The following is a 14,216-nucleotide window of genomic DNA, read 5'->3' on the forward strand; positions in this document are numbered from 1 at the left end:
CAGTTCCATGGGTGTCTAATGTAGCTGCGTTGTGTTGATTGTTGGGGAATTATTTTCTTCACAGCCACATGGGGGCAGTGTTCTTATCTGCACCACACATTGATTTGGTGTCCTGTGGTGTTTAGAATTGGGATTTAGGCTTGACTTCAAATGGATTGGACTCATGTCTGGTGGAAATACGTTTTGACAATGCATAAAACTGGGATGTCATTTGAAACATGATTATTCACTACAGTGTATTTCACTAACTGTTTTTCTCAAATTGTCAATGTACCATGTACAATGTAAGAATGGTCCTGAAACATTTTTTGTTTCAGACTGTCATTTTACATAATCACGACTTCACACACTGTATAAGGGAAGGATCCCATTGTTCATGGCATTCAGCCATTCCTGAAATTCTTAAGCTATCTGCAAATGGGAATCCCTAGAACACTTTTCTATCAAGATGAAGGATTGTCAGATTCAGTGACATCGTTGTGAGCGCGTTACTCTCACACAATTACTCTCTGAAAGCCTTTCTTCAGGTAGAACATTCTCCCTCCAGTCTTACCCTTTAATATCTATCCAACCCACCTGTGTGCCGCCCATGTGGTCTGCTTTTAGTAGAGCCTTGGATTAGCTCTGCTTTTAAGAGGTAGCTAAACCCCGGCTAAATGAAGAAATGATGCCAGTTCCTGTTACTTAACCCTCTTTCACACACACACAAACACACACACAAGCATACACCTTGTTACCTCGCTCTCTGTATCTCTCTCTCTATCCTCTGTCTCTTTTTCTGTTGAGCATGGGGGAAAAGTGTCCCATTTGATTTTGTGTTCCCCTTTGCTTGTTTAGTTGCAGTAGAGAGCTTGCTGGTGAAAGAGTGATATAGAGTAAGACAGAGTGATAGAGTGAGATAAAGAGAGAGAGAGTGAAATAAAGAGAGAGAGAGAGAGAGAACGAAGCCCCAGGGATACAAAGTCTGCTTTCATAAGAGTTTGTTTGGGATCCCATTCTTTGTTGATGGGCAGTAATGTTCAGCTCACTCTTCCCTCGACCCCGGAGCTCACGTCGTACATTTTAATCTCTGGAGAGAGGGGGAGCTCCGGAGAGCCTCTGGGGAGAGCGTGTGGAACACCAGCCGGCCCCTGGAGTCCACTCCTTGTTTTCCATGCATCCCTGGAGATTGGGAAGCTGCTAAAAGTTCAAACAGACACACTCCCTCACGCTCGGCACGGCGAGTGCTCAGAGATTAGGGGGTTTGTCTGCACCGCCGGCAAAAGAAGGATAGCTCACAACTCGCCAAGTTGCCGAGCAGGGAGAATGTATCAGTTTTTCATTTGGTGCAGGTTTCACAGGTATGACAAACATGAGTTGGTTTGCTCCAAAGCAAACACCGGCAAGGCTGTTGTTTCAACTGTTCTCACGGGACAGGTAGAGGGGACTGGGGGGAGAAGGAGAAGCCTGCAAACGCCGTCCAGATGCTCTTGCTGGGCTGCTGAGTAGAAGACTAAGGGGGAGGTTATGGAGGCGGCACCGAGGCTTTGCTCAGGCTTGTTTGAAGTTGTTTTCTACGTGTCAAAGGTGAAGGATTATGCCTGAGGTTGGAATGCAGCCTGGTCAAGAACTCAGAGACCAGCAATAAACAGCACGGGGCAAAGAGTGGGTGTGTTAGCGTGCGTGTGTGTTGAATGAGCGTACCGTGTCATGCTACTGCTGAGCAGCCACACGGAGGATGCTATCCCCCGGGGAGCGGCTGTGGGCCAGCAGCAGGGGAAGACGGTGTACCACGTCTCCGTCATCCTGAATGGGGGCCCTGGGGATGAGCTTGGGCCCGGGCCAGAGACGGAGCAGGGGCTGGGTCATGTCGATGGCCGTCAGCCAGGAGAGAGCAGCCGGGCTGGTGCCCAGGCCCAGGGTGCGGAGAGCAGCCTGGGGCTGAGCAGGGCAAGGCGTGAGTTCGGCAGGTGGCCCTCCCTGAGCCGCACAGGGAGAGCCATGAGGAGGAGGGAGGAGGTCGTAATGGAGGAGGAGGAGGAGGTGGAGGTGGAGAAGGTGGAAGGGGAAAGAATCAAGACGGACCGGTTTCTCCAACAGCCTTCAGCTACCTCAGCTCAGCCAGTCGAGGGCACGGTACAGGCTGGAACAGAGGCAGCCACAGCAGCTCCGGAGAACCAGACCCAGGTGCCTACAGAGACTTCTTCTCCCCAGACTGCAAGCCCTCTCACTGGGGAGGATGGCTGGGCGTCGGGCCACGGTTCCCTGCCGCGGGTCGTACTGCGCAGGCCACCCCAGGAGGCAGGCCCACCTAGCCGGAGAACGGTGAGCATGTATGGAGCTCCAAACAGGCAACAACGTGGCTCAATAAGTGATCAGGAACGGCCGCTGAGAAGGCCCAGGAGTGTGTGCATGCTTACAGTCCCCGACCCAGCCTCGACAGAGTCCAAGCCCCATCAGGCCTCCAGGGGGGCTGGGTGTCTGGATCCCACTCAGCAGAACAAAACCAGGAGGGCTGAGCTCCGAGCAGTCGACGGCCTCAGGTCCGTCGTGTCCCAGCGGCCCACCGGCCCCGAGCAGGCGGGGGCACCAGGGCTCCGCCAGAGGGGCAGTAGACCCAGGCCCGTCAGCATGACAGTGCTGGAGCTGGGAAAGCGGGGCCTTCACGATGAGCTAAACAGCCGGCCGGGGGGCGAAGGGGCAGGCCTGTTCAAAGGTGCCTTCCGCTGGAGGCTGTTTGGCCGAGCTCCCCAGGACAAGGAGAGGGAGAAGGACGGGGGTGATGGAAGGGACAGGGAGGCCAAGCCCCCCAGCAACCCGGGGGCCCCCAAGAGGACCCTGAGCTCGCTACGGCGGAGCCTCAGCCTGCGTATCAGGAGGAGCCGTCCGGTCACCAGGCCAGAGGGGGGAGCGGAGGGACGCTCCAGGACTCACAGTACTGGGGAGCAGACGGCTCCGCGACCCTTCTCCTACCTGACCGGGAGGACCTTGGGGGAAGGGGAGGAGGAGGGTGGCGCGGGGACGCAGTACTTTGAGTTCCAGAGCAGGGGGAAGGTCAATGTGATGGAGGTGCCCCTCTACCCCGCCAAACTGTTGGCGAAACCAAGCCAGGAGGAGCCCAGCATGTGGCAGCTCCTAGCCAAGCGCTTCAGGAGAAAGGAGCAGCCACCCAATGGCACATGTGAGCCTGTCCAGCCCCAGAGCAAAGAAACTGGCAAACATCCACTGGCAAGGAATATAAAGCCCCAGTCGGTTGCTATAGAGACAGTGGCAGGCATTGACTTCAACAAAGGTCAAGGTAAGAAGTCTTGTAAGATTGATGAATTTATTTGTGAGGACTCGCAGACCCTGCACGGCCCCTCGACCACGGAACCAAAAAGTTTTCTTTTTATAGTTCAAATGACATGGGGTTTGCACTTAGGGAAAAGGCCAAATGAAAAACACATGGAGGCTTGTAGGTTTGGAAGATGTTCAAAAGCGCCGTCTCGTAATGGAAAGAAGGAATTGCGTTTTAGTCGGTTAGGTTTCCCACTGTAGCAGTGTTTGCCTCCTTCGATCAGGGGGAAATAAACAACAGAAAGCCGCCTTGCATCAAAAGTGAGCAAGTGATTTGGTTTACAAGAAGGACTGTTCTTTGCGGTGTGTGCGTGTGATGAGAAACAGTCAAACGACATTGTTCAGTCAGTGCCTGTAACCCGGACACAGAGGCCGGCAGGCTGGTAATGCTGATGGCCTCAGAAAAACACAGGCTTAGACGCTGAGGCGGGGGCATTAAAGCAGCCAGCGCCAGTAATGGGATGCTTTTGGCAGCTAGCAGGGCTAAATTAGGAGGGCTTACATACTGTAATGATGGGGAGCAGGAGACGTCTTAAGCACCACGTTTGAAGGTCAGTGCTCCGGGTAGCCATGGCAGTGCGCTGTGGCGGTGTGTTCAGTTACCAGGAGAAGCGAACTGGAAGAAGCCATAACTTGGAAGCTAGCTGTTTGAATTAGCTGCCTTTCGAACATGTCTTACAAAAGACGCGTTGTGTTGTTTGTTGTGAATTGGTAAACACCAAGCATGGATGAACCTTATTGCAGGATTAAGGAATTTGGAGCAAATATACAAGCATTTTGGTCCACCAGGTTAACTGGAGGTCACTTACGTTATCCTAGGGACACCAAACCCTGTGTAGTGTGAAGAGTACATTTAGTGATATTTGTTGATTGTATTCCATTGTGTAGTCAGGTAGTAGGAATGTAGGTGTGCCGATCTCGCTGACTGAAGCCTGCTGTTCAATGCCCAGGGTGGGCCGAGGCGCCTGTTACTACCTGCCTAAAGTGTTTGACAAGCTGGCTGCAAAGTAAATCCCAGGCTTCTAGTACCTTACTGCAAAAACACAGGCAAGTACACACACTCGAGCGCACACACACACACACTTTTTTTTTTTTAAGGTTTTTTTTTAATTAAAACCACCAACCATGGATACTAGCATTGCTATTCGCGTCGCAGGCCAGAATGGGCCGTGCTGTGGTTAGGATCAGTGATGAGTATGTTTCTCTCTGGTGTTTTCTCTGGGAGTGTAAACCCACACCGGGGCTGAGGTGTCACGCCCCCGGCCTCTCCACCCCCACCTGTGGATGAACAAAGCCATTCCTGTGTTTCAGGCCAGTGCATGGGCAAGCAGTGAACCATGTGGTCAGATGAGGGCTCTCTGGAGTGGAGGGGGTGGGGTGCAGGGAGACACGAGACAGTTTTAGTTTGACTTATTCTACAACCGAGTAACCTGAACACTGGAATTCCCTTTGGGAGAAATGCATTCAAGTTGTGCTGTAGTCAGCAGTGCACTCCAGACCCTGGGTCTCTCTCCATAGGCTGGCAGGCTGATAGACAGGTGAAATACCAGAAGTTCTAGAAGGTTTGGATTTTAATGATGAAACAGCATCGTAGACTGTGTTGCATTGTAGTCAAGCTGGCACCATGCCGTGCCTCGACTTGACATAGTTCCTCCAAGTTTGTCAAAAGTCTCTGGCGTGTGTCAGACAGTTTGGTCTCGTTTGGTCGGTTTTGTCTTTCATCCTATGACTGACTGAACATGCATTCGCCAAGATAGAATTCAGCATTCAAGCATGCAGCTTTATCTGTATCACGGCCGAGACCTTTCTGGTCTCGTTAACTGCACTTTGTCGGTGTCTGCCGTTTCCAAACATTGAGCGTAAAGTGAGTTCATATGAAATATATTTATTTGACAAAACGCCGCCCTCAAATAAACGCCGCACCAAAAATGAACATTGTGTAATGAACGCCGCCCTCGATTAAACGGCGCACCAAAAAATTGAATTAAATTAAATTAAACTTTCAATTAAATTCAGTATTTATTACACAAGTAAATCACAAGTGTATTATAATTCCCTCGAATCACTGGCAGACCAGTGGCTTTCTTTCTACAGGTTTGAAGCTTCTCCAAATCTTCCGTGAAAACAAACCCACAGTAGGGCCTATATCAAGAAAATGAAGACCACATTAGCTTAATATGAACATACAATGACAAGCATGTAAATACCGACACAAAACATACTTTGTTGGCTGCATGCTGTACACAAGGGAATAAGGGTTTCCTTAGACTGCTAACATCCGATAACAATCTTAAACTTTTATCGGAGCATTAAATTGTCTGTGCTTCGCTTGCTGTTAGCTTGTCAACTCTCTCTCAGAGCTTTCTGTTAGAAAGCTGAAGTGTGAGAACGTTTCGGCATGCTGTTTCAGAATTCTACAAAATGTAGACACTTAAATTTTACACTAGGCTTTGTGTTTGACCTCCTTGTCTATTCTTTGTCTATGGCTGCACTGCAGCTGCAATTCTCTAAATCTCTCTTACAAATCAAATGCCACCCTCGAATATACGCCGCCCCCAAAATGATCATCGTGCAATAAACGCTGCAGCGTTTATTCAAAGAAATACTATATTTGTATGGGTAACTTCCCTCCAACTGATCAGGTTTACTATTGTGACAAAGAAACGGTTTCACTTCCCAGCAAATGGAGGGAATATACCCTAAAACTCTGATAATGCCATCCCGCCTGCTGAGAGATTGGGAGAAAGGGAGACAGATATGAGGAAAGAGGGAGAGAGACGAAGGGGGGAGTTGGATATGTTGTCGACCAATTGAGTCACAGTTGTTAATAATTGAATATGACTTCAGAATCTGCCACGGCAAATTCCTGCAAAGGTATTATTTTTCTTTTCACTGCAAGACCACTTGAGACGTCTGCTACAGTAGCAGATGAGACCTGCCCGCTGTTACCCTTCTCTCCAGAGAAACAGTTTCTCAAAATCATGTTTTCCAAAGTTATAGAAATCGTATGAATTCAAAAGGCTGGGGTATGACCTGGTTTTCATTGTGTTGGCTTAAGAAACATGTTCCCTAATCTGTTTCGAGTACGACCAGAAGCCTCAGAGGATCTTGGCCTGTGTGTGTTATCAGTTGGGTCCATGTCCGCACATTGTTTGGGGGCCAGAGAAATTCATTTTCATTTCTTAAACTCTAATTAGTCTTCCTCTGGGCAAATAAAGGTTTGGTCAGACACGGTTGTCCAATCTTTTTCCTCTGAAGAAATCAATACCAGGCTACGGACAGCACAAAGTTGAAATTCCTGCCTGCCAGTTCTTCGTGGAATAGATCGGTCGACACAGACTGCCTTAGGTCTGGTTCAGCACTGATTGTTTTTCATTTATCCTCCAGAGACATATCTCATTCTGCTCGGGGCTCGATGGATCATGATAACAGTTGTGAGTCGCACGCAGTTACGCGCTTCTTCTGAATAACCCCATAGAGCAGTACAAGATAAGGCAATGATTCAGGACGATCACGCCAAAAGGGAGCCTGTCTGTGAGAGTATAGGCCAAGTGGGAGGGAACAGCGGCGAGTAGCGAAAGCCGTGTGGTTTACAAATTAGGGATGTAAGAATACTCATTGCGAGCTAAATTCTCCCTCTGCAATTGTTTGGACAGTGGGAACGGATGTCAGACCTCAGAAACGAGGGGAGGTGCAGACCTCAAGGTTGCTCTCTCTCCTTCTGGAACAGACTCACACCCCCCGTGCTCGCACACTGACACACGCAAGCACCTACGCACTTCTCTGCACGCACGCATACGCAGAGGAGCCAGAGAGAAGGGTTTTCTGCTCCTTTTGCATTTTCCTTTCTGCCCAAATTCAAGAGGGGGGCTAATCATGCCTCCACACCCCAGGATGGAATTGTAACTGTCATTCGAGTGGACGTGAGCAGTGAGGTGAAAAACACGACAAACAAGGCTGCCTTGCAGTTCTCCCTCTCAGAAACAAAGGCACTGGTGTCCTCTGTGGGCAGGGCCTAGGTCGGGGCTTATTTTGTTTTTATAGGCATTCTAGGTCACTGTTGAAACAAATGTTGTCATGAAAGCCTCATAAACATCAAGTCGTTTTGTCGTTGGACGACGCTTGCTGTATCTGATTGGTACTGATTGGCCATGCCATATGGTGCACGGAGCACTTACTGAAGATGTTAAGGAAATGTGGCCACGTTATTGGATAAAAAGTGGATTTCTTGTTGGGGGCAGGATCCATGGCTGTGAAGTGTGATGCCAAGAGCCTGTTTCTCCTATTTTATTTCCTGTCGTTGGCAGAGGGTCGATGATGGGTGCTGTTGTTATGGACAGCGGATAGTGTCCTATAAGTGGTCAACTCAACGGAGACCCAATTGTGAAATGATAGCCTGAGATGGCCTGTATATTTCTGACCTTCTGTCCATTTGTGCCATAAAGAAACAATGCTGTGGTCTGTTACATCATAATGTCAGTAACATGAATTAAAGACTAACCAGTGCCTACATCCTCTAGGATCAGCCTAGATATGATCAACAGAAACATTTTCCAATATAATTTGCATGACAAATTGGATTATAATTAGATTATTTAAGAGCCGAAACTGTTCCACTACCTTCCATTGTGCCTGTAGTGAATGTCACCCGCCCTCACACCCTCTCCAACCTGCAGAGCTAAAGAACACTGCGTGTCTCTGCTCTCGTGTTCGGACTTGTTCGAGGAGAGGTGTCAAAAACCAGTATAGAGTCTGAAAACTAGGCTTGTAAAACAACAGTCCTCCTAAAGAGGAAGTGGGAGAACTCCTTCTCAGGGATACCCCTCTCCCGAAGGCATTTCCATCCTGCCTCGTTTGAACTTCTGCAGGCATCAAATATACGTCTCATTAGGATGTCTGCATTGTGTGTACAAAGTAGTGGAATACTGTGAATGATTTCTTTCCGGTTCACTTAGTGAATCTGTTTAGGTTACATGTAACAGAAAGTAAAATGATTATACAAAGATGTCCAGGTTTTTCCTGTGTTTCGTTGATTCCATGTACTGTTGCTCTAGTTGAGATGACAGAGTTCTGTGGCAGTAACAGTCATTCACTTTAATAATGCCTCCTTGCTTGGTGCCTCAAGTGATCACTGTTATGGTGTAGACAACAGAAGGGGAAGGGGGGGGACCACCTGGTTTTGTAGCTTGTTGCTTGGAGACAGGGTGTTTGCCCCAGCCCGGTCAGAGATGATATCTCCATAAGCGAGATCAGCAGATGTGCTGATGGTGTTAGGTAGGACTTGAACCTTCCTAAAGGAAAGTGGTCTTGTGTGGACTGGGTGTTTTGACTCATGCTGACACATCAACACTGCACCCTCTCTGAAGAAGAGCTCTCCAGGTTTTGGCTTCCAATATTATCTTGAACCAACTGACTTTCATCCCTATAATTGTTCTTATGAAGTGTTTTTATTTCTTTATTTTTGCTGTAGTTTCTCTTTGAGCCATGATTATCCAGTCAGATGTTCTGTCGTGTCGGGTCAGGCCTGATAATCTGTGACTGTCAGTTGAAGAAGCCACGTCAGACTCATCATCAGATCTGTCCTCGAGGCTAGACTGAAGAATCAAATTGCTGTAATGCACCATTGCTTAAAAAACTGCCATGAATGACAATTGTGAATAAGGGAGTATTCCATGGTAAACAAACCAAAACCATTGTCCCAGATGAGTCAGAGTGGGTGCGTGTTGGCTCCATGCTTGATCAGAAAACTGCGATATTTGACAGGGATAAGGTGTAAGCAGAAGGCTTGCCCTCGAATGACCTGACCATAATAGTGTTTGTGCTCTCTGCCACTTCTTTCAGATTCCTTCGTCAACAGCCAGGAATGGACATTGAGCCGGTCAGTGCCAGAACTCAAAGTGGTGAGTATTCAGACCCCCCCAGACCCCCCCCCCCCCCCCCCAGAGAGAACGTCACATTACGGTTGGATTGATTTAAATGTCAATGGACTGAATGCTGTATGCATGTTAAGCCAGGGTTTGTATTTTTTTGCATGAAAGAACTAAGTACAGAAATTGGCTGATATATTCCCTGCCAAATGGGTGGGTTATTTTTAATGAGATATGTTGGCATTGAGAAACAGGATGGCTTGCAGCAGGCCTTAGAGATGAGTGACAGTTTTGGGCTTGACTGTTGACACGTCCTGGACCCCATCCATGTCGGTGCAGCAGATCTAACCACTGCCAGACTGGAGGACACCATCAGAAAATGCCTGACATCAATCACATAACACTGAAACAAAATACCTCACGTCAATACGGCCATGTCCATAGTTGGTTATTTTGGTGACAAATACAGGCATTTGAGCTATACAGGTTCAGCGTCCTACTGTGGTGTTGCATTACGGGATCCTTACGTGAATATACCGTACTCCTCGTTGACAGAGAAACAGGCTTCTAGTTTTTATACTTTCAGACATACTGCAAGCTGTCAATTTCCTTTCATGTAGCCAAGGTAACAATCCTACTCGTTCAGAGAGGCTTTGTTATCTGGACTGAGCAGCAAAGACAGAATTAACCCTCAGATGAAGCAACTAAATTGTTTTTCCCTCTCCCAACAATGGACATAATTGGAAAATACACTGAATCTATGGCAAATGCTTTTTCTATAGGGAGTCACTCTCACAATCAACACTGATTTTTGCAGACTTTCCAAAGACTGTACCTTTCCTGAAGCCTTCAGAACATTACTGACTTGCACATGCATAATTAGGCCCAGATCTTGAAAGCGCCCAAGACTAGAGTGGAAATTACTTGCAAAATTCCTGCTTTCATCTACCTAAGCAGTGATGAGTCGGCAAGTTCCCTTAATGATGGCCACAAATCAGCATTCTACAGAAGCTTGTTACCTTGAACAGCAACCCTTGTACTTCTGTTGTACCATGTTAGTTTGGACTTTCTAAATCAGAACACTACTGGACACATGCCTCATCCTCCTCTCTGTTTCCTTAATCCCCCCCCCACACACACACACACACTTTCCACACAATATAGTTAACCCTACATCCAGCTTTTCCCAAGCTTAGGAGATCTTCCATAGCTCTCGCTCCCCTGTAATTAAAACCATACCTCACTCACTCTACCACCCACCGATGAACCGGGAGAGAGGGGAGTAGCTCGAGGGGTGGGAGGTGTGATGGGGGTGGGGGTTAGGCAGGAGAAGGGTGTGGCCAAGCCTTTGTTTTTCACAGACAGGGATGGCATCATGCCCCCCCGTCCCCACCCCCACACAGGATACGGGAATTTATGCCCTACTAGACACCTGGACAGAAGGCCTGAAACAATTACATGTCACAGCAATTTTTCCTTCATCTTTAAACCTCCCCTGTGTGACAAAGTCAATGAAAGTAAATGTAAGGCTTTTACCTCGATCTCCTGTGCTCCGAATTAAGCTGAGTGTTCATGTGGTGTGCGGTTTGTTTTTGCAGGGCATCGTGGGAAACCTGTCCAGTGGGAAATCGGCCTTGGTCCACCGGTACCTGACAGGAACATATGTGCAAGAGGAGTCCCCTGAAGGTGAGACACGGGTGTCACACCACCTCTAAACACTCGTCAACTCAACTGCACGAGACAGACACCTTCAAACTGCTGCTATAAATATGTGTGGCTGTCACTTTAAAAACTAATTCACTGTCAACTACTGGTGAAATAATGGCGAAGAACTCCCCTGTTGGTTTTAGTTGTGGCAGGTTGTTTTAGATTGGCAATAGATATGCAGAAGAAGGTACACAGAATCCAACCATGCGCAGGATCTAACGTAATGATACGTTGAATGGAGTATGTTAATAAGTATGACACGCAGACTGGAAAGAGAGGAAGGCAGCACCTTATTAGTGGCATTCCTTTGATGTTTGGGGGGGGGGGGGGGGCTGTTTGTGTTGTTGTTCTATACCAGGAGACTGTGTCGGATAATCTCAAAACTTCCGGATGTGGAAGAGAGATGGCAGGAAGATAATTGGCTTTCCATCCGTTTAGCGGTTTGTTTTCTCCCAACTGTGAAGACGGTGCCGGAGCAAAGCCTCAGTAGTCACAGAGGGTTGGGTAGAATTATAATTCCAGACACATCAAGGTAACACTAATACCTTGGCTTAAAGATCAAATCCTAACTAAAACCTCAATTTTTGAGAAGGGAGATTTTTGTTTCAGACCGCAAAACATTTGACACTTTAGGAGTTCTGAGGTAGTATGAGAGGGCATGACAGTTTTAAAGCAGAATCTCAAGAGATACTGGAGAATACCCAATTTTCCTTATCGGCAGCATGGTGATGAGTTTGACCCTGGTTGGACTCTGAGGTAAATGCTCTTCACAACTCTAAGATGTTGGTGAACCCTGGGTTATTATGAAGAACTTTGTAATGTTTCTTTTTGGTGCAATTATTGCAAGTATGAGACATGGAGCACATAATTAGTTCCTGGCATTTTGCACCACAGAGGGGGAAACATCCTTATAGCTTAATTAGTCCTTGAGAAATCAATGACAAAGACGCTGGGAAGCAGAACCAGAGTGTTGTCTGTGTAATTAAGGAAACATGCCTTTTGTTGCTGCATTTTCTACAGATGGCTTGCAAGTCGCTGTGAATGATACAACATAATTCTTCCAGTAATGGCAGTAGGAGAGACTTTCCTGAAGGCATCATCCTTGTCTGGGTTTTATCCAAAACACAAGCTAGATTTTATGACAAACTTCCGCTGCCAGCGAACAGCTACAGTACCTGACTTCAGAGGGTTCAGCGTGACTGTTTTGTCTCATTCTATTTGGCCAGATTTTGTTTGTGTGCCATTGCCGTGATATCCGAAAACATACTGGGGTTTGTTTCCATGGCAACAGCGGATGGAGCTTCGATGGATTGTGGCTCTGTGTCAAGGTCTGAGCCTTGACGCTAGCTGTACATGCTTGCAGCGTGCTAACTGAGCCCACCTCACACTGCAAATCCCAGACTTCCTCTTTGATCAAGCTGGACAACAAGTTCAGCAAATAGACAACCTGTTTTACTTTTCTCCCGTGTCTGGTCAAAGTGATTAAGCAAAATACATCTCTCATTTGCGCTGTATAATAATATTAGTGCCTTAATTAGCCCATGTCTCTGTTTTGGGGCATCCAACAGTACAGATGGCTCCTCTTCAGGAGAGGTTTCAGGGCTCTGGAAGAGGCTCACTGCCAAACGGCTTATGTAACCCAGATGTATACTTCCACCCACATTCTAATTCAACACTTTAGCTGTAGACCTTACAGTAACATATAGAACAGGCTGTTATTACAGTACATTTCTAATACTTACTCTCCCATTCAGACCCTGTAATCTAGTGTTTGGAGCTGACATCATCCCTACTGTCTGATGCATCACTAGGCAACTCGGAATGGGGAATGCCCAGCCCCAGACACATGGCGACGTTGTCATCTCAATTCTCTTGAATCTCCATGCTCTGCTACTTCAATAGAAGAAAGCTGGCCAAGCCTCTGTCGATGGATCTCCCTCTCTCGGTCTTTCTCTCTCTTTTTTTCTTTCCCTGGCTGTATTACCATCCAACTGGTGAGCTGTTGGACTATCTGGGAGAATCCCTCGTTGGCCAAGTGTGTGTAGCAGGGTGGGGGGAGTGGTGAGTGGATGAGTAGTGCAAGGTAAAAGTCAACCCTGGGACCCACCCCAGAAAGACTGCAGGGCCATTCATGTGGCCCCTGTTGGCCCCTGTGTGAGATTGATTTCTTACTGGATACCACCACGGCCCTCTGTTCAACAGCCTGACCTTGCCCTCTTATAGGATGGAATAATATGAGTACTTGAACTGATAAGTGTGTGATTACAAAAAAGGCTGTATTTACTTTTTATTGACTTGGACAGACTTCTCAGCACTAATGCGTGTGCTTGGACTACAGTTCTTCACCCACAGTCATTTGATATGCATTATAACAACTTTTATGTAGCTATTGTAGTTCGCAGTCCTGCATTATTTAATATTACTGGAAAATTGCTTCAAGCGCAATTGCCTGAAGCATATTTCTCTATTCAAAATGCTAAGTTTTCATTGCTAGGCATGAATCTTCCCCTCCCAACTCTCTCATTTGAATGTTTTTAATCTCCGCAGGATCTTAAACCACCCCTATGACAGGCAAAATCCAATTTAGAGGTACTCCCATTGGCCGTTGTGTTATCTGCAGCCAGCTTTGCTAGAGGCGATGAATATGAAGCAAAGTTGGAAAGGAAAAAGAAAGACAGAAAGGGAGAAAAACTGACTCTATAGTCGCTCCTTCATCTCCACTGCCCCGCGGACATACACTCAAGACTGTTTAGGATAACGACCGTATTCTTTGCTACATCTCTCTCTGTCTGAGGGCCACAACCATTCTGCATTCCCTTATCAAGTCACAGTAAGCTAGACTCAGCCTCACGCTGTAGCTAATGCGAGCACCATGCTAAGCGTGCTGCTAATATGCTTTATAATATTGTGGAGTGGTTGATGTAGTGAGTGTTCTCCTGGTCAAGCTGATCGTGTGTTATTTGTGAGGAGGGGGGCTCCACTCTGACAGTAGTGTTACAGAGCAGGTTCCCCTGGCAGCTGTGCGTTAGACATGCTAAATGGCAATTTCCCTCCCCCATAATTGTTTCCATAGAGACTCAGTTTCCTCCAGCATATGGTTTCTTTTGCCCAGACACAGTCAGCGGGTTCAGCGGCCCGGTTGCCGGATCTCTGCAAACTTTTTTATTTATTTTATCAAAACTTTTATCGTATTGGAATCTGAAGCTGTAATGCGATGTGCAAATTGGTGAAGTCTGACAGACTGTGCACAGTTCATTCTCAGAGTCAAGGCTGTGACTATTTGCAGGCATTATGCAAACGTATTACTGTGCCAGTCCTTTGCCGGCA

The 14,216-nt window shown here is 47.3% G+C and overlaps 1 protein-coding gene across 5 annotated transcripts in view; it reads left to right on the plus strand.

Annotated features, from left to right (window-relative positions):
- agap3 (ArfGAP with GTPase domain, ankyrin repeat and PH domain 3) overlaps positions 1-14,216 on the plus strand; it is a 103,599-nt gene that overhangs the window by 37,818 nt on the left and 51,565 nt on the right. For 4 of the 5 annotated variants that reach the window (XM_047027608.1, XM_047027604.1, XM_047027605.1 and 1 more), the window contains 2 exons: positions 9,157-9,215; positions 10,781-10,868. In XM_047027608.1, the coding sequence (XP_046883564.1) occupies positions 9,157-9,215; positions 10,781-10,868 (147 nt within the window). Of the gene's footprint in view, positions 1-887; positions 3,278-9,156; positions 9,216-10,780; positions 10,869-14,216 lie in introns of those variants that run through there. The other variant, XM_047027603.1, reaches the window with a different exon arrangement.

This window comes from Hypomesus transpacificus, chromosome 10 (genome assembly GCF_021917145.1).
Source record: "Hypomesus transpacificus isolate Combined female chromosome 10, fHypTra1, whole genome shotgun sequence".
NCBI lineage: Eukaryota > Metazoa > Chordata > Actinopteri > Osmeriformes > Osmeridae > Hypomesus > Hypomesus transpacificus.